This window comes from Taudactylus pleione, unplaced genomic scaffold (assembly GCF_031769625.1).
Source record: "Taudactylus pleione unplaced genomic scaffold, aTauple2 ptg000335l, whole genome shotgun sequence".
NCBI classification, from domain to species: Eukaryota; Metazoa; Chordata; class Amphibia; order Anura; family Myobatrachidae; genus Taudactylus; species Taudactylus pleione.
Window position 1 is genome coordinate 153,614 of NW_028284736.1, and position 21,242 is coordinate 174,855.

The window sequence follows — 21,242 nt, forward strand, 5'->3', positions numbered from 1 at the left end:
TTCTTCCTTAGTCTACATTGTGAAGATAAAGACATTGCGTTGTTTGTGATAAATATTAGCATGCATTACAAATATAAAGAAGTATCACAAGTTACACAGTGCATGCGCCTCATGGTGTGTACTCACAGAGGTGCAGTAACTACTGAGATGCACAGTATTCCAAATGTATTGGGAGTTCCTGGGCAGTGACTAGGAGGTGAGGGGGAGGTGACTATGCAGATGTACATAGATGGGCCCGCCAAGTCACCTACAGACGCACCAAGTATTTGAGCGTCTAAAGTTGCTACCAGTGGGCGTCTCAGTCCTTGCATAGCCAGACACACTGCCGTACCCCGGGGAAATGGCTTATAGTGGTATTTGCATAAAGTCACATACTAAACACCTGCAACAAACACACACGGACACTACATCATCCATCAGAATCAGGCCCTTAGTATAGACAAAGCACATATTTTCTCTTGGAACCAGTACCAAGCAGTTGACTTTGTTACTTTTACATGTACTCACAGAAATTTTACTATTCTACCCTTAAAAAAAAAAAAAAAAAAAAGGATGTTCATTTTAATCTTTACCATCTAATTAACCCTCGCATAACACATGCTGTTGTTCCTTTAGGCGCTCGGAGTCAATTCTCAAGAAAGAGCGATCATTAAAAGAAAAATCAGAGACATGAAAGGGACTATCGACAAAGTCCGAAGGGCCAATGAGAAAGTGGAGAAGCAAAGAGAGCGGCTTCGGAAAAAGGAGCAGGACCAGCAGTTAAAAAGAGCAAGGCGAGAAGACGGAACGACAGATGGCGCACACAGCGCGCCTGAGCCGTAACTGATGTACTATAAGTGTGAATAGGACAATTCCATGACAAGAGCTCAGTGTGCTCCTCCAGGCCCTGCACGGGTCTAGTGATAGTGCTGGTATTGGACAGGTGGGGAAGAACTTTCCGTAGTCATCATATAAATTACGCTAACGTTTATTGATGAACATTCCGTGTCAACCACAGCTGCCGCCATCCTCCGCCTAGCTGGGGTCCTGCAAACGTTATAGTGTTGGGAGCTGTCTGCGGCCGTGCACCATCTATTCTCATTTCACAAAGGGGCAGAGGTACTAAGCCTTGGAGAGTGATAAAGTGGATGGAGATAAAGTACCAACCAATCAGCTCCTAACTGTCAATTTTCAAACACAGCCTAACATTGCATTTAGGAGCTGATTGGTTGGTAGTTTATCTCCCTCCCCCTCACTTATTTGTTCTTCATTATGGCTCTGTATATTAAGTGTTGTTGCTATGACAACCACTGTTATTGTTTACTGGATGATTGCTGGCTAAATTAATGAGCGTTTTATTTTTAGGGATCAGGATACTTGATACAATCTCATGTCTTTCCTCATATCTGTAACTGCCTATAAACGAGGAGAGGCTTCTAATTATGTTCTGGGAAAAAATATGATATAATTTATTTTAATTTATGCAGTTCATTCGAAAATAGATTACATCTTGTGAATGTTGTTACAGAATTTTAGCACTTGGAAGATTTACGGTAAACTGTGCCACTGAACGGATTCAAGTATAACTATCTGCAGCCTGTTATTCTCTGTGAACAAACCTACTGTATTTATCATGTGTTATTCAATTTTCTATGTTCAGTTGTCTCTTGTGACATGGTACATTCCAGCTTCCCTGGGTAAAGATACAGGGCCTGATTCAGAGGCGGTCGCTATTTGCAAGCGCTCGCTCTGAATCAGGGTGGATTATGAAAAAAATCCGCCTCCAGGCCGCTCGCATAGCTGTTGGTGACCACCCACAACTTTTGCGAGCGGCCTGGCGATTGTCACGATTTTCGCGACCATCAGGCTTGCGACAAGACCCTTGTGGTAGGGTCTCGGTTCCCGCAAGCCCGAGTGAACGTCCTGCAGAGCAGGAAGTTCACTACTGACATCACGAATGATTTCAGTAAGGTCGCCCACAAAAGGCAGGGGTTCCTTCGGGAACGCCTCCGTTTGTACAGCCACCCCCCTTCCCCACCTACAAAACGGGGCGAGCTGTCGATCAACATCAACAGCCGCCCTGTTTTGTAGCGAGCCCCGGAGCATGTGAAGTTCTCACTCGCCCTGGGGCTCGCACATTGCGCACGGCGTGCGTGCGCACTGGCCGTCCATCGACCTGCTTGCGAGCACTATGTGCGAGCGAGTCTGAATCAGGCCCACATTCCATAGAGAATGGTTCATTCCACCTTACATGGAGATAGCGAGATGGCTATTGACAGGTTAACCATCGATGGCTGATGATTTTTATCCATTGGGAGGAAACCATGGATGGTTGAACTTCGGTTGGCATTTGACATCGGACCTCCACGGCCGATGTTAAAACTATTTACCAGAGTGTCAGACCATTGATGCTTGCTAACCATCAATAACCGATGACCATCCCTACCTGGAGAATGGCCAGCATGGACTGGTCCTGGTCTGGCCACCCCAGACATATTTCTATTAATGTAACTGTGAATGGGATTTTATTCCTAGTATAATACACATGCCTTTAGTGGGCAGTGTAGAGAAAGACTATTGGGCTGTCACAGTATTGCTAAACTATTTATAACTGATGAAGAGAAATATTATGTTACATTAAAATGAGCATATTACTCAGGCATAGCCGTTTCCTCTTTCAGTAGTTCCCATGTAGTGCTTTGGCGCCTCAATTCATCTGCAGGCTGGAATGAGAGAGCAAAGGTTCCATCTTATTGTACAGGAGCTACAGGGGGAGTTGTATCAAATCTTCACGTTAAATAAAGTGGAGAATTTGCTCATAGCGACCAATCAGTTTTTGTCTTTTATCTAGCACAGTTTATAAAATGGCAGTTAGAAGCTGATTGGTTGCTATGGGAAACTTCTCCACTGTATCTCCCCACAGTCTCCAATCATATGACACATTCACTCCCCGCCACCCGTCCTGGCTGAGTCTCTAGTCCTCCAGTGATCTCTCTTGCTCCCTTCAGGGGCGTATCTATAATGGGTGCAGGGTGTGCGGTGCACACGAGCACCTGAGTCCAGAGAGGGGCCCACACCGCACACACCCTGCACCCATACTTTTTAATACTTACATCTCCGAAGTCCCACGTCGGCTGGAGAGGCGCTACACAAAACGCCTGGAAAATGGCTGCCGTGCCAGTTTCCCTGTGTTCTGCGCATGCGCAGTAGGGAAATCACCAGGAAAATGGCTGCCGCACCATTTTCCTGGTGACCTGCAGACTAGTGCCAGGAGTCCACTGAGGCTGTCAGTGTGCAGCGGCCATCGGAGAGAGAGTAGGGGGCCCCCGGACGGGGAATCAACACGGACCGCCTCCTCTCTTAATACGCGCCTGGCTCCCGTCAAACACCACATATTACATATGTTATAAAACTAAGAGGACATGTGCGCAGGTACTTGGATTATATCGGTCTAGCAGGGCAATGCAGACATTTCTTTATGTTGGGCCTTATATCCCTTACTTGCAACATGTTCTTCAACTGCCCCCATCTCCTGCTCAGTTCCCTGAGCCTGTTGCTGCTGATGCCTTGGCTGATTCTCCTCTTGCAGACCTCACACACACATCTGACCCTCATCCTACAGCGCTGGGCGTAGCAGCATTTTTACTGCAGGGTTTCATATTTTCATTGTGTCATATATAAGTCCAGGTTACGTCCACTGTCTGTCTCATCTGTGTTTAGATTATATTTGTTAAGCTGCATACACACACAACGATTTTGTTACCAACGATTTTATGAACGATTCTCTGTTAGATTATCTGTCAGATTTTTTAAAGTGTAATGAACGATTTTTATGAACTACAAACGATTTTTGCATATTAATGAAAATCGTTCAGTTGACAAGTCTGACTGAACTACAAGCTACAAACGTGAACGCGCATGAACGATAATCGTTCATCGTTTGACTCAGAAAGTGAACGATTTTTTCAAACGATTATCGTTAAACGATATCGTTTAACGATAATCGTTCAAAAAATCGTTGTGTGTGTATGCAGCTTAATGGAGCGTACACACGGTCAGATTTGTCAGACTTGTCAGATTTGTCAGATGAACGACTGAACGATTAAACGATTTGAACGATTTGACCAAAGTTTTGAACGATTTGAACGATTGAACGATTTTTGACTGCATTAAAATGAATGGAATCGTCCAAGTCTGACTGCAAACCCATCAGATGTCAGATATCGTTATCTGACAAACGGGAACGCGCATCGTTGATCGTCCATCGTTCAGGCATGTCAGATATGAACGATTTTCCTTCAGATATGAACGACTGAACGATTTTTAAATCGTTATCGTTCATATCTGAAGGAAAAATCTGATCGTGTGTATGCACCATGTATTTGTTTTGTGAGCATTGTCATTTATTTCGTGATTGAACAAACTCGTGAATGTTTTTGATACAGGTGCTGTATTTATTCATCTCTAGGGGATTTCCTGCATATTCTGGCTACTTATATTCATTGCCCCCTGCTACTACTTAGGACTGTATTATACTGTATACAGTGATCAATCACACCTTGCAGATTAGACTGTCTCTGTTACATTATGAGGAGACGTAACGATCCTTCTAATGAGGATAGGTGAGACGTTGCCCATAGCAACCAATCCGCTCATGGCTATAATTTTTTACAATGTACAAGATATATGGTCACAAGAAGCTAATTGGTTGCTATGGGCAACACCTCCATTGGTCCTCTTTAGAAGGTTTGATAATTCTCCATTGTAACAAAGGTTGATTTATAAGCATATTTAGTACAGATGTGCGGGTTCAGTTTTGCTTTAGTTCTTTTTGACAAATTAGCGCAAGTTCGGATTAGTTTGGATTTATCTCTTTGGCTATCCAACACAGGTGAGAGCCGGATAGCCAGTATGATGGCGTTTTTGAGATCCGAACCAAACCCAGTAAAACCGAACCGCTCTTCTCTAGTATCTTGCAAAATTCAAGTATCTAATTCACTTAGAATCACATAAACATTAAAGGACATTAAATAAAGTTGGGTTAAATAAAAAATAAATAAAAAGCCACTGATAACATTTGCAATAAAGTTTATCAGACTGGTATCTCCCCTGTAATCACAAGTTTAAAACAAACCTTTTGATGGTAGGGGAGATTTTCCTGCACGCAGCACATACATTGCCCAGGGTACATTACTCAGAGGCCAAAGGGCCCTTTCACTGGGAAACAAATGTGTGTTGTCTGTTTGTGTTTTGGACAATTATTGGAGCTTTGCCAGATATAAGTTTTGTCGGCAATGCCTGGGATAGTCTTGCCCAGATCAGACCTATCACAGGACAAGTACCGTATATACTCGAGTATAAGTCGACCCGAATATAAGCCGAGGTACCTAATTTCACCACAAAAAACTGGGAAAACGTATTGACTCGAGTATAAGCCTAGGGTGGGAAATGCAGCAGCTACTGGTAGTAATCCCCCCTCTGGTACTGTCCCCAGTACTAATCCCCCCTCTGGTACTGTCCCCAGTAGTAATCCCTCCCTGGTAGTGCCCCCAGTAGTAATCCCCCCCTGGTAGTGCCCCCAGTAGTAATATCCCCCCCTGGTAGTGCCCCCAGTAGTAATACCCCCCCTGGTAGTGCCCCCAGTAGCAATATCCTCCCCTGGTAGTGCCCCCAGTATTAATCCCCCCCTGGTAGTGCCCCCAGTAGCAACATCCCCCCTGGTAGTGCCCCCAATATTAATCCCCCCCCTGGTAGTGCCCCCAGTAGCAATATCCCCCCCTGGTAGTGCCCCCAGTATTAACCCCCCCTGGTAGTGCCCCCAGTAGCAACATCCCCCCTGGTAGTGCCCCCAGTATTCCCCCCCTCCCTGGTAGTGCCCCCAGTAGCAACATCCCCCCCCTGGTAGTTCCCCCATTATTAATCCCCCCCCTCTGGTAGTGCCCCCAGTAGCGATATCCCCCCCTGGTAGTACCCCCCGGTAGTAGCCCCCCCCAGTAGAAAGAAATGTAAAAAAAAAAACCACTTACCTGTTACCCCGCTCCTGGTCCCGACGCTGCTACAGGCTCCTCCGCCGCTTTGCATAATGGGAGAGACGTCGTCATGACGACGTCTCTCCCATTACCCACTACGGGAGCCGGAAGATGGCTCCGCAGTGGGAGCAGCAGCAGCCGGAGAGAGTCCGACAGACTCTCAGCGGCTGCTGATTACATTAAACACATAGCTGCCGGCTCCGGCGGCTGTGTGTTTAGCAGTGTGTAGTGCTGACCGAACGCCGTCCGGTCAGCGCTATACATGCGGTGCAGGATGTGTCACAGTGACACAGTCTGCACCGCGGCCCGCATGGTACGCTACTCAGCAGCGTACCATGCGGGCATGACTCGAGTATAAGCCAAGGGGGTGCTTTTTCAGCACAAAAAATGTGCTGAAAAACTCGGCTTATACTCGAGTATATACGGTACAAGGGGCAATTTTCCTCAGATAATTTCTTTGTACAGCTTTGCAACCTTTATATACATATCTCAACTAGGGGCTGGGAGAAAAGCAAAAAAAAAAGACAAGTACAGTAACTGTGCAGCTTGGTAAAACCATGAATGTACAGCAGGTGGGGCTGATGTGACATGTGCAGAGAGATTTATGTGAGAGGGGCGCACTCAAAATCTACATTTCAGTGTAAAAATAAAGCTGTCCAGCATTTGTAGGCTACATGCAGAAGCCACCTGTATTTATTTACCCTGCATGCAAAAATAATAAATGTATTTGCACCACTGGCATTGAAACACGGTTTGTTCCAGATACTAAGTTACTTGCTTTGCTCCCAATTTAGGAGCAAATTTACTAAAGTGAAGGTGTTTATATGTGGAGATGTTGTCCATAGCAACCAATCAGATTCTACTTAACATTTATCTTGCACCTTATAGAAGATAATAGCTAGAATCTGATTGGTTGCTATGGGCAACATCTCCACTTCTAAAAACCAGCACTTTAGTAAATATACCCCTTAGAATCAGCCCCAAGTGTTGTGTACTTAAGATAATTAACTTATTGGGTTCTACAATAGCGTCACAATCATGGGCGTAACTACCATAGGGGCAAGGGGTGCAGTTGCTATGGGGCCCAAAGCTGGGAAGGGCCCATCTTCCTTGTCAAAGTTATAGGTGTTATATACATTTTTCACCATTGGGTAGTACACAGGGGCCCTTACAAACTTGCTATGGGGCCTTCATATACCTAGTTACGCCCCTAGTCACAATGTCCAATGCCTGGCAGGATGGGGTGGTGGAGAGGCCTTCTCTTTACTGGATAAGGGATAGTGAGACTTCCTTGATGCACCCAAATTAAGATTAGCATTTATTATTATATAACAACACAAATCCCGCAATGGTACAAGCTCCGTGCTTCGCAGCATGTCACTTTATCATCGTTGAGAGCAGTAACGGGAGGAGGGGCATGCACGGTAGATGTAAGTCAGTATGTAAGAAGTAGCAAAGCTTAATTGTGTACAAATAATTAAAAATCTCTGAAACGTTTATTGGATAAACAATTACCATAAAATATATTTAATATTAATGACAATAAGTTACTGATGCTGAACTTAGTCCGTGGGTATGTGACACATCAGCTACATACGAAGCCGCTATCACTAATGTGACCGCACTTACAGTGTCACAGGAAATGTGATATTATGTTACCAGAAGCAACTGAGAAGATTTATTCTGTGATAGGATAACGTTCATCTCTGTATCAGTCCCACTATGTGAGAACATTTGGCCATTCACATCAGTCCTTGTCTCATTGGAGCTCACAATCTATATTCCCTATCACATGTACACACACATGCACACACCAGGGTTCATTTTGATCAGAAGCCAATTAACCTACTTGTATGTTTTTAGAGAATAGGAGAAAACTGGAGCACCAGGGGGGGTAAGGGGGGGGACCCAGGCAAGCACAAGGAGAACATACAAACTCCACACAGATAATGTATTGGTCACAATTGAACCCAAGACCTCAGCGCTGTGAGGCAGCCAGCTAATCATAGCACCAACCTTGCTGCCCCGTATAAAAACATAACTACAGTGGTAGAAATATTTATCGTACAGAAATGCCAGGCTTAATAAACACCAATAATTGAATTGGCTTTATTAAGGGAGGGTAACATATAAAGAAATGGGCTGTATAATAATCCCAGGGATGACAATGGAGAAGGGAAACAATAGGAGCACATTTCTCAGTGATTTGCAGTAATGGACAAGGAAGTGTAGCCAGCCCCCTAGCAGTACCAGAGGGGTAGTTAAAATGTATTGAGTCCATATGAACCAAGAGATTTTACATTATAGATCTACTACGATCCTTTCTGACAGCAATCCTGCCTGGCTAGTGTGTGATGGGAAATCCTGTATTACACTGGCGATATAAAGGCACGTGCTTAATAAGCAATGTGCTTTATCTGACTTCATAATGTTTCTATAGTAGAACTTATTTTTAGTACCCTATATAATATAAGCTGCAAATATAAGAGCACATATATAACATAAGAACATATCACATGGACAGTGTCCTATTTATCGTCATATTGTATCTAAGATGCATATATTATATGCACCTTACAGTATGTGCTAAACGGGAAGATCAGTGCTGTATTCATGTCCTGAGAGTGATATCTCTGAGCTGAGACTAATACTACTGTATATACTGCTGAGCATGTCTGTTGCCAGAAGCCTACTCCTAACAGATACCACCTATTGGAAGTTATAACCCCGTATACTTTCTATTTATCATTATTTCTTTCACATTCATTTAATTTCATCCCATTCATTACTACATTCTTCCAAACCACTTAATCATGTTTTAATCCCCCCCCTCTCCCTTTTTACTGCCTCTCTGCTTCTATATTAATTCAAACGCAGTCATCATCATTAGTAACTAATATAATGACTGCAAAGCTGATATCCTTTACCCTCTGTCTAAATCACACGTCTAAACCTCTAATGGCAATAACTGGGACCTGCTGACCCAGAGAGGCTGTATTAGAGGCGTCAGGGATTAACATCATCTCATTTATTTGCAAGGTGCCAAAAACTCTGCAGCCCCGGACAGTCAGAATTACACAGTGTGCAAATACAATTGCACATACAGTATATAACAGGAGATTGATGAAGGAGATGCAGGCATGAGTCAAAGGGTGTAGGGGGCCCTTGTAAAAAAAGACAAACAGAGATAGGCAACATGCGGCCCTCCAGTTACTGTGGAACTACACATTCCAGCATGCCTGGCCACAGTTCTATCATGCCCTAAGAGCAAAACTGGCTTGGCATGCTGGGATGTATAGTTCAAAAGCAGCTAGAGTGCCACACCTTGTCCACCTGTGGTGTACAGGGAGAGGGCAGTGCTGGGGGCCGGTAGGACAATCGGTGGGCATGGGTCTGGAGCTGGTAGAACATGCAAAGAGAGTGCTATAAGGTTGGGTGGAACAGGCTAAAATAGAGAGATGGGTTTTGAGACAGTGCTTGAAAGATTGAAGGTTGTTGGGGAAAGATTGGTCAGATGGGGTAGGGAGTTCCATAGGTAAGGAGAAGTCTTGTAGGTGGGAGTGAGAGGAGGAAAGGTGTTTGTCAGAAGACATGAAGGGGGGGGGGAGTGTGTCTTGTGATGGGGTCAGAGATGTGTGTAGTGGAGGAGTTGGTGAGGGCTATGAAGGTGATATGGGAAGTGAATACAGGGATTTGCAGAGTGGTGAATCAAATGTATAGAGACTTATGCTGGTACACACTGGCCGACATATCGGCCGTTCAATTGAACAGCCGATATATCTTGTGTGCATCGGCCAGTGTATACAGACGATGTTTGCGAATGACGTCGTTCCCATACATATCGCGTTGGCTGTGCAGTGCAGCCGATGGCAGATATATCCGCAGATCTATCTCTACATCGTACTGTGTGTTTGGGCGGCCAGAGGGGGGTACGACGCGACCCACGGCTAGCGGGACCCCCGGCCAGATGGCAGTGGTGGCTGTTCAGTGTGTATGAACAACCATCATCTGCAGATATATCGCCCAGTGTGTACCCAGCTTTAGATTACATTTAGGACAAATTGTAGAAGGGAAAGGCAGGGGACAGGCCTGGTAGATATGCCGCACATCCATTAGGCGACTGTAAACGAGAGCACGATTACTACATTGTAATCATGCAGTCGTTTCACAGTCTGTGATGTGCTTACACTGAACGATCAGTCGCTCAGTCATCAATCATCCCCTAAAATGCTCAACCTGACGACGTCCTCAGGTTGACCAGCATGTTCGGGCGATGATAGATGTCAAAAACGACCAGCGGGAGCACGCAGTGAGGCAGTGATATGAGGGGAATTTATTTCTAAAAAAAAAAAAAAAAAGTTTACAATTTTTTTTAATCCTTTGTGTTTTGTTGGGAGATCAGCAGGGTGATTACACACGATGTGGCCTCAGGCTGGGCACACTGCTGATTCATCTGTCTTTTCAAAAACAAGATGCTGTCCCACCCAGCAGAGTTCACTTAAATCTTGACTAACCCCTTTACAACTAGCTGGTATTAAATACAAAAAGCATTGTGTGCGAATAATGCCCGTTACAATGTAAAGCCGCTTTCCCAGCTGAATATGATCCCTCGGGGCCTTTGAAGAATGGTTCCATTTGTTATAACATAGAACCATCCTGCCGAAGCTCGCCACATGTGATGCACAAGCAACATCCGTGTGTAGGAATCACTCCTGACAGGTGTTTTATAGGAAAGAATTACAGGCAGCATTCACATTATGTGTAGTCTGAGCACCTAAGAGATTAGGGGTATATTTACTAAAGTAAGAGTTTTTTGAAATGGAGGTGTTGCCCATAGCAACCAAACCGATTCTACTTAACATTTAACTAGCACCTTCTAAAAGATAACAGCTAGAATCTGATTGGTTGCTATGGGCAACATCGCCACTTCTAAAAACTCTCACTTTAGTAAATATACCCATAGGAATGATATTGTGACTGTGGCTGGCAGACTCTCTTTCATTGAAGTGTAATAGAAAGTAAACCCATCTGCTGTTGTTCTGTGAAAACCATTGCCAAATGCCTAGTCGCTGACTTTCATCTAGCAGCCCTGCATGATATTATTTTGTTAACGTTGGTTTGCATCATCATGGCCCCACCTACTTTGCAAAGCTGGGGGAGGGTCACATTCTCCCCCAGGAGTCTGGAGGACTCCCCGTAATTCTGGAGTCTCAGAGTCCCCCTGACATTCTACTAGAATTGGCAAGAAATAGTGCTGAATTATCAACAGGGCAGTCGGCGTGGTGAACCAGGGCCCCCCCTCCCCATATACAGCACCACTGTGGGGAACACTGTGGAATAATGTGAAGTTGGGTTTCTGTGTGGCAAAATGTGAACTGAGGGCACTACAGTGTGTTCAGCACATGTGCAGTGCTGGGAATATTTACACATTATACTTTGTAATAACATGGCCAGTATATATATCTGACAGTTTTTATTGGTACGGGCCCTCACAGGTTTGTTGCCCTGGGGCCTCAACAAACCTTAATCCAGCCCTGGCAAGAACACTTCCACTGTGAGTTGATGACAGGAACACTGTAATACTACTTTGTATATAGTAAACTAAAGCAGCTTTTGCATCAACAGCCAGGTAATCTTGGTTGTACTCAATACAGAATCCCAATTTTGTGAACAATAAACTTCATTTTCTGGGTTTTTATTTATGGTGACGATATGCTCTATTTCAGAAATAACTGTGCAATGTGATCATTTTCTGGTGCTTCTGATTTTTGGTGTATATTTTATTTGCATGACTGAAACAGTCCGACATCCAGGTCCTTTTATATGTGTCTGATTACCGTGGTGTTTTACTCGTTCTTTTATGCGTTTTTTCAGCACCCATCGCTATGATCTGTGTTGGGTTTGTTATTTAAAGACCAGCCACCTGCTGTCATCTGATTGCTCTGCTAATGCCTGTGATAAAACGCCATTTGCTAATGTATATAAATCTCTTGTCAATGGATATTATCATTGTTAGCAAATGAATGCAATAAAAAGTCATCCTGAGCTGTGTTTTCTCGTTAATTAAACTGCACGTAATTGAAGCCTTGTAGGCTTTTAATACTCATATGTTCTTTGTTTTTCTTTAAATATCAAGATAAGTACCTTTTAAGCGTTGTTTTCTTATCTACTGTATTCTTCTACAAATCATTATCATCTTTCCAGTATCTCTAGTGGGGAAACACGTGGCTGGCAGACACAGACTCTCAGGATGCCGTGTGATGGTAGGAGAAGGAAGGGGTAGGATGTCACAGTGAAGACAGAGCTCAAAGGGTGTTACCAAGCCTCTGCTCACAACACCATGTGCGTATGGTTGCCATGGTAGGCATATAACACTGTAGAAAATCAGCAGAATTATCAGACATTAAAAGCAGTCTGAAAGATCATGGATTGCTGCTTAAATTATGGGGTCTATTTTAAAAAATGAGGCCTAACTAACACTGTATTGTCGCTTACCACCGAAAACCTGCCAACCACTTAGCCTATTCCTAAATTGAGCAGACACAGCAGTTCCCATAGCAGTCTATGGGAATGCAGTAGTTAGGTGAAAATACAGGGATTGTAAGAGAAATCAGTGATTTACCTGCGGTAACCCTGTTGTGAAATAGGTGGAAACTGTGATAACCAGGGGCGCATCTATAATTGGTGCAGGGTGTGCGGGGCACATGGGCCCCTGGGTCCAGGGGGCCTCGCACCGCACACCCTGCACCCATAGTATTACATACCTCTCCAGAGTCCCACGTCGGAGCGGGGTTCCGGCACTGTAAAAACGACTGGAAAATGTCCACCCCGGCCATTTTCCCGGTGACCTGCGAATACTCTATAGATTCTGGGTGCACTCTAATGCCCAGAGTCTATAACTCCGGCACTGGCCACGAACAGCTTAGTGCGCTGCCGGACAGAGAGGAGGGAGCCCGTGTCGGAGACTGCACATGGGCCCCCTCCTCTCTAGAAACACCCCTGGTGATAACCTTTTAATTTGGTAAAAAATATGGTGATACGGCTATCACTGCATCATAGATAGACCCTTATCTCAGTTTGCTATGACTATAAATACTTAAATGACTATAGATGTATAATAGAGGCCCTATGGGGCAACTACAATGTACTTCCCTTTAACTTTGCTGAATAATTCATTTAATTATCGGGTTCGGGTTGGGTATGAAATCCCGGCTGTCGGGATATAGCTAGTCAGAATACTGAGAGCGGCATCCCGCAAGCCAGAATCCCGACACCCATAGGAGCGCCCGTAAGTATTTTCCTAATCCCTACCCTAACCCCCCCCCTAGTGCCTAAGCCTAACCTCCCCCTCCCTGTACCCTAAACCTAAGACCCCCTCCCCAGTGCCTAAACCTAACCTCCCCCCTAGTGCCTAAAACCTAACCTCCCCCCTAGTGCCTAAACTTAACCTGCTAACACTCCCTCCCCGGTCCCTATCCCTCCACCTAATGCCTAACCCCGCTACCTAACCTCCCCCTAACCCCCCAATACTTACCTTAGGGATGCCGGCGGTCGGGATTCTGGTGCCAGGATTCCGACCTGTAGGGATTTCGGTGCCGGTATACAGACCGTCGGCATCCCGCAGGCTGGGATGCCGACTACATTCCATTAGGTTCAAAGTTGTTTTTTATACCCTATACCAGAGGTTCCCAAACTCAGTTCTCAAGGCACCCTAATGGTCCAGGTTTTAAGAATAACCATGCTTGGGCACATGTGACTTAATTAGTACCTCAGTCAATTTGATTTAACCATGTGTGCTCTCTGCTCACCCATGGATATCCTTAAAACCTGTACCGTTAGGGTGCCCTGAGCACAGAGTTTGGGAACCTTTGCCCTATACAATGTTATATCTAACCCACAGTGTAGTACCTGCTTATATCCACCATGGACAGTCCATACTTTTAAAGTTTTGTCCTTGAAAATTTACTTTTTTTCAATTGTGACTAACTGCACATTACAATTCCTGTTTCTGGTTGTAAGTTTCAATCCTTATATAATTTATTCCTATCCTATCGCCTTTATACATGCCTTTTATAATCAAAGTCAATATTAATTACATGATGGGGGTTTTAGTAATCTGAGGTCCTCTGAGGACCATGTATTGGCATTGATGTACTGTTGAGACAGCCATTTTATATGCGGAACCAATATTCATGAGAATACAGCCTATCACTGTTCTAGGATACAGTGACATCACTAAGACTGGAGGCATTATTCCCTCATGAATACTGATCCAATCCACAAAATGGCTGTCGTCGTCCCCACTATGTGTATTTTTGTTTGAATACCAGTGTGAAAGTACATTAAATTAATGTAATTTAAACAAAATATTGTGTTTAAGAGGTACAGTACTACTGAACACAAATATCTCAACTGAAAACTGAAGTAAACATAATTAGTTAAATCAAAATGTGACCTAATTTGCTTCATATCTTGATTATTGACCTCAGTTAACTTTTTTTTTGTTTGTTCTCACGGAGTACTATAAAACGTCTTACTACTACCCATTTTTATTTTGCAATAGACTTGTATTTACCACAGACAACAGAGGCTGTAATTTATAAAACCTAGTTTAATGTTTATTAAGACTGTTCATGAAGGTATTCCAGAAGATACAGGACGGCGCTGTGGAATAACATCTCAGAGACGTACACAACTGAGGCAGCCATTTTGTACACTTTACTAATATTCATGAGACTGTAGCATATGACAACAGTTATGTCAGTAAGTGACCATGTGTCTAGGTATTATTATTTTTATTTTTTTCATTCAGGGTTTGTTTTTGTCTTTTTGGAAGTTTCTGTATAATGGTTTCCAGAGAAACTATTCCATGCCTGTATTTACAGGGGATTATACATATATTAGCATCCAATGTGTAATATATTACCTGGTGTTATATATATTATATGCAAGACAAGTTTATTTCCAAGCATGTTGGGGGCAGATGTACTAAGCTCTTGAAAGTGATAAATTGGAAAGTGATAAACTACCAGCCAATCAGCTCCTAACTGTCCTGTTACAGGCTGTACAGGAGCTGATTGGTTGGCAGTTTATCACTCTCCAATTTATCACCTTCCAGAGGTTAGTACATCTGCCCCATTATTCCATGGATTATCACATGCCTACAAGAACTACAGAAAAACTAAACTTTGGGATCACATCAACATTGTTCAAGTGGCTTCATAGTACAGATTGAGAACAATTCACAATTTCTGGAAAGCAGAATTATCAAAGTTTATTTATAAGGCGCCACGGATTGCGCAGCACCCTACAATAGTTATAGATTAGGGGGGAAAAACAATACGGCAAATAGAAAATAGCCAAAAACATTTTAATTACCCTCTTTAAAGTACTTAACAACATAATGAATTCATAGAACATTAATTGCTAAAGACACTTTTCTGTACAAATACATTTGCATTAAAAAATGGCCACCAAAAATGTAATTTTGGCTAGTGTAGGAAACCGCTCGTGATTGGCTGGCAGTGACGGCCAGTTCCAGGGGCTCCCTGGTTTGATCATTCGCTGAACCTGTTTACCTGGTGCAGATGGGATGTTTACGGGAAATTTGGGGTGAATTTGTTGCCTTTTGGACAATGATATACTGTATAGAGAGACAAAAAAAAATGTTTTCTATTTAATGAAGTAGTGATCTGGGGTTTTAGAGCGATGTTTATTTGAAATGTGTGAAGTGTTCCGTGGCTTGGAGGCAGTAGCATGCTATTTGGTGTCCCATCATAGAAGCATCAGCCGTGACCAGACGAGCAGAAGTCTGGTTTTCAGTATAGTAAGAGGGAACCCAAGCTCCTGGTCCCTCTGTTAGAGTAATAATCAGGCCAGCTTGTCTACCTTTGGGGCTGTTTGAGTATTTAGATATTGCACAAAAAGACAGTGACCTAAGAATATGGTCTATCATACACTATATAGGCAAAATTAACTGGACACTGACGTCAGTACTTTGTAGGTCACCATGTACAGTGATTACTGCAGACACCCTTCTTGGCAAACTGCACAAGTTCCTGGACAACAGCAGGCGGTATGTTTTGCCATTCCGCCTTACGTACAGTGACCAGAAGGACGAGTCAGCCTAGAACGCACCCGTCACTCCAATTCATCCCAGAGGTTCTCAATGGGGTTAAGATCTGGACTCTGAGCTGGCCAGTCAATCCGGGTTACAGAATTTTCTGTATACCAATCCTGCATCGACCTGGCAACATGGCAGGTGGCATTGTCATCCTGATAAAAACATTTGTTGTTTCCATAGAACTGCAAGTCCATGGGCCTCCCTACCAAGTATTCTTGTCGGAACAGCTACATTAGTGGCCATTTGGAACTCGTGTGCAATGGTATGCATGGTCTGCATTTCGCTTGTGCGGGGATGTCCAATCACTTTACTCTACATAGTGTATAATACTGTTATTGTTCAACTACCCCAGACTTCGTAGAGAGCTGGAGGGAGGCTATAGAGGGGAAGACAGGGACAGAGAAAGAGAGAATATGGGGAGATGGGAGAGAATAGGGGGAATTGTAGGAAATAATTGGGGGAGATGGGACAGATTGGTAGATGAACTGCTCGATAGCTATGGTCCCAGTAAAGAACGGATCCAAAATCCTAGTTGTAGCTTAGTAACTATAGTTATTTCAGTGCCAGTTCATTTGTCTTAGGTAAAGCACCAAAATTGGTTAAAAAGTTCATAAGACTTTCAGTTGTCTGATAAGATGTTTATGAACAAACAGTGAAACGCGTCAGTATTTTATCAGCGATATATGTTGCAGCTCACTAAGGCCGGGATGTACTAAGGTTGCGGTGACCATTCCGCCAGTCACCGCAACCTTACTAATCGCATATGTACTAACATATACGATTAGTATGGCAAAGGACAGTTCTTGCAATAAGAGCTGCCCTTTGCGAAGCATTTGACGCCGGGTGACGGGGTCTCCTGGGGCCCCGCCCCCTCCGAGGCCTGGGGCTTCCTGGTGGTGACCTGTGCAGGAAGTCCCGGGCTCCTCCTCCCTGCACCCGGAAGATTAGGAGGAGGAGGAACCAGGAGGAGCGCAGGCTGGCTACCATGGAGGGCAGGTGAATGGGGGCCAGCGCTGGGCGATGGCGGGGCTACGAATCGTCGAGAGCCGGGTGCGTAAGAAGCCCATAGGCTTCTATAGGGTAATGCTAGGTTTTTCTGGCATTACCTTCTGAACCGATAAAAGTGCGGCCAGGTCTTAGTACATATGGAAATGTGGTAAAACCTCCGAAAATTGGGTTTTTACAGCATTTTTCCTTTAGTACATCCCGGCCTAAGGACCATTATACAGCTTACTCCTGTCATATTATATGTAATCTAGCAAGCAAAGCCACAGGCGCGAATACAAACTAGGTCTGACTCCCACATAATGTAGTTGCAATTCCGAACTACGACTGCTATTCTAAGTCCACCCATATTCTGAGGCGTACGCATTTACGGCAAAGCAGCCGTTGTCACTAGTAAAGACACCTAGACCTACCTCATGCTAGATGCATAGGCCTGGAAATAACGTGCGCAATTCCTATGCATGACTCAGAATAGGTCGCTGCTCTGGCTACACGCCCATGGGACACTTCTCTAATGTGCGACGCCATTTGTCACCATGAATCGCTCATTCAGCAGTTGGTGAGAAGCGACTGAGATGGGTCTGACTCAAAACCGCTCATAGCAGCTCTAAGATGTGTATGTTGGTACTTGTGCGATTCGCAAATACTCGCCAGATGCATCCGCATTCGGATTTGCTGGCAACTGCGGATAGGCTAGCAGAGTCATTTTGGACTAAGTTACTCTGTGAGGTTCTCCAGATACGGGGACTGCCTAGCTCACATGCAGCTAATTATCAGAGGTACTTGTACGCAGATGTTCCACTAACACCTGGGGAGAGTTCAGAGATGCCGGAGACTCGCATACATTATAATCTTATTGACGACTGTCTCGTGAATAGTGACTGTGAAGTCCGTGTAAATGTCCTGTTTCTCAGTGCTCTAGTCTGACACCTTTTATCAGACATCTGAAGGTGCTAAGAACATTTTAACCAAAAATTGGTCAATCTATGAGTTGTGACCTAACCTGTGCATTTTGATTAATTGATCAGTGACTGCAGCCATTTAGTCTTTATATTGTGTTTATTTGTTGCAATAAAATAAATCATCCACAATGCGCGGGGTGCAAATATTTTTTTTTGCATGCAAGGTAAATACTGGTTGCTTTTGCATGTAGCTCACAAAGGGCGGGATGTACTAAGCATCGCATCCGCGATACGGTACATCCCACCTCTCATCGGGTACATACCGCAGTTGATTACCGCGGTATGTACCTAGAATATCGCATAGGACAACTCTCCCTATAAGAGCTGTTCTATGCGATGCCCCCCGGATAGAGGAACTTCCGGTTTTAACACGAAAGAACCCCCTGGCGTCCTTCTGCGCATGCACAGGAGGACGCGAGCAGCGGGGTGTGCTGGGAGAGACCCGATTGAATCCCTCTCAAGGGAGAAGCGCCGAAAAGAAGCAAATAGGCTTCAATTGGGTAACACCACCTGAATTCCGGTGCTTGATACATATGGAAAATGCGGTAAAACCCACAAAAATTGTATTTTCAAGGGTATTACCGCATTTTCCCCTTTAGTACATCCCGCCCAAAGGCTGGGCAACTTTTTCATACTGAAATGTAGGTTTGAGTTTGGACAGGCCCCTCCCAAACCTAAATCTCTCTGCACATCTTACATATCCCCCACCTGCAGTGCTACATGGATTCACCAAGGTGCAAAGTTACTTACTTTTTTTTTGCTTTGCCCCCAGAATTAGCCCCATTGTGATTAATTATAAACCAAAGAATTAAGAGTGCCTGCACCTCTGATTTCCCTACTAATTACTGTCCCTACTTTTATTCTATTTAGTCTTTTTGCTCATTTACTTTATTCAAATGTATTGGCAAGATTACCATGTACCTGGGGTATAGTTGTATGCCCTGCATTGCCCTGTGACGTGGGTGTGTGCGTTGTGATCATTGTATTTCACAGAATGAGGTTCCATTTGCCCTTTGGGCAGCGTTCCAGTGTCTGGCCGGCTCGTATCATTAATCCAGCTCACAGTACAGAGCCTTATGGAATACTGAGCCCACCAGAAGCTTCCTCTCGTATACGGCAGCGCAGGACGATGCCTGGAGCACGGAGCCATTGTTCGCATACACTTTGGTGACGATAGGATTGTCTGTGTGAATGTTCTGTATGCGGACAACCTGTAACAGAATAATAAATGAGTATTTGTTATATACAGTATGGTTCACCAAATGCAATACAGATATGGGGCCAGATTCAGCACAGATCGCAACTGCGTAATCGCACGCAATGCGAAAATATACTAATGTCTGCCACCGCTCAGCCAGCACAGAGACGCCCACTACTGCCTTCTCACCTCTGTGATACCTCGCAGTCCTGCGTATACATCAGTAACGTCGGGGAACATCGGCCCCTCGCGCACAATTACAGCAGCTCTGACCTGTCTCAGAAATGACAAGTCTCGTCTCATGCAGCGAGCACTCAGGCTGCGCAGGCAATCGCAGCGGCTAATTTATGCACGCCTATGCAACGGCGCTTCTGCAACCACTCCCCCGTCACCACCTCCAAATGGTCACGGGCCTGTCACCCACCCTGCGATGGATTCCACAGTGGGTCCATAATAGATGTGCACATCCAGTGCAGTCCATACGCAATCGGACGATCTGGGTACATGGGGCCTGATTCAGAGCTGAACGCTCTGACCAGAGCGCTCGCTCTGAATCAGGGCCCTCCTACCTGTTTTTGGAGCGTCCTCATGGACGCTCGCATAGCTGTGGGTTACCACCCACAGCTTATGCGAGCGTCCATGATGATGGTCGCGATGGTCAAAGACCATCGCGACCATCGGGCTTGCGACGAGACCCTGCGGTAGGGTCTCGCTGCCGCAAGCCCAGGGGTGATTTTGGCTCTATCAGAGCCAAAGTCACTTCCACTGACATCATTACTGATGTCAGTGGGGCCGGACTCAGACGGTAGGCGTTCCCATGGGAACGGGTCCGTCTGGCCGCCACGCCCCTGGCACCGCCACCAAAGGGGGCGTGCTGTCAGTCACCATCGACAGCACGCCCCCTTTGGTGCGAGACCCCGAGCAACGTATTTCTCGTCGCTCCCCGGGTCTCGCGCATGCGCAAGACGGAGCTCCCTCCGTCGTGCGCATGCGCAATCGCCAAACATCGACCCGCTTGTGAGCGAACTTCCCTCGCGAGTGGGTCTGAATGACCCCCATAGTTGCAATTGCGATCCGTGCTGAATAAGGCCCATGGATTTGCAGGATTCTTTCATTATACTTTCTTGGAAGTCATTACAATCTGTACTACCACATGTACACACATTCAAATTGAGGGTAAATAGTAGTTTTTGGATGATTTTGCATAATTTGCGCAATTTGTCATCTAGTTTGCCAATCAGAGATTTACTAAAGTCAAAACCGGAGCAAAACTGACCAAAAATCCGACTTTAGAACATCGGACAAACAATCGAAACTTTCACATAGACAACAATAGAAACCAGAGATTTACTAATGGTCGGTTTGTAAAATGACAAAAACCGACAGAAAACCCACCCAAACAATAGGCCTGCCAGGAATTGTCATGGAAGTGAATAGAGAAGAGCTTATGGGCTAAGAGATAGACCATTTCTACGGCAACATCCGCTGATTGGCTGAGAGCAGACGTTGCCATATAAACCGTCCGTCTCTTAGCCAATATGTGCTTTGCTATTTACTTCAAAGAGAGTGTCCACGGAGTGACCTGTCACTCTGCGTAGTTCATGGAAACTGGATGCTGGGTTGATTTTTTTCCTGGCGACCAGTGGACTACGTTGTGAATAGAAGAGGACCTTGCACAGCCAAGGAGTTGGTAAGTATTAAGTGCATGTTTTTATTCATTTTAATAAACCCTTTCATTGTGTGTGTCCTTTCATTATTGTAATATTTTCTTCACAGTAGGACTACAGGTGACAGCAGACCCCTAATGTCCTGGCATGCTGTCACTTGTTCCACAAGTACCGGCATGTCAGGGCAGGCGTTTCTGGGACCTGAAGTCACACTTTAAAGAACAATATTAAAATCTATTTTCAAATCTATTTATTTTTGGGGTCCTGACTTACCGAGGA

At 44.7% G+C, this 21,242-nt stretch overlaps 2 protein-coding genes across 2 annotated transcripts in view; one reads left to right on the forward strand and one right to left on the reverse strand.

Annotated features, from left to right (window-relative positions):
- Positions 1-5,730, forward strand: part of LOC148508904 (neurabin-1-like) — a gene marked incomplete at its 5' end in the record, with an annotated part of 141,170 nt that extends 135,440 nt beyond the window's left edge. Inside the window, one exon of the mRNA XM_088443851.1 lies at positions 616-5,730. Coding sequence (XP_088299977.1) covers positions 616-822 — 207 coding nt within the window. The remainder of the gene's footprint in view (positions 1-615) is intronic.
- A 9,629-nt stretch (positions 5,731-15,359) lies between these two features.
- The window catches only part of LOC148508905 (serum paraoxonase/arylesterase 2-like), a 34,625-nt gene continuing 28,742 nt past the window's right edge, over positions 15,360-21,242 (reverse strand). The window contains exon 9 of the mRNA XM_088443852.1: positions 15,360-19,309. Coding sequence (XP_088299978.1) covers positions 19,148-19,309 — 162 coding nt within the window. The 3' untranslated portion in view covers positions 15,360-19,147. The remainder of the gene's footprint in view (positions 19,310-21,242) is intronic.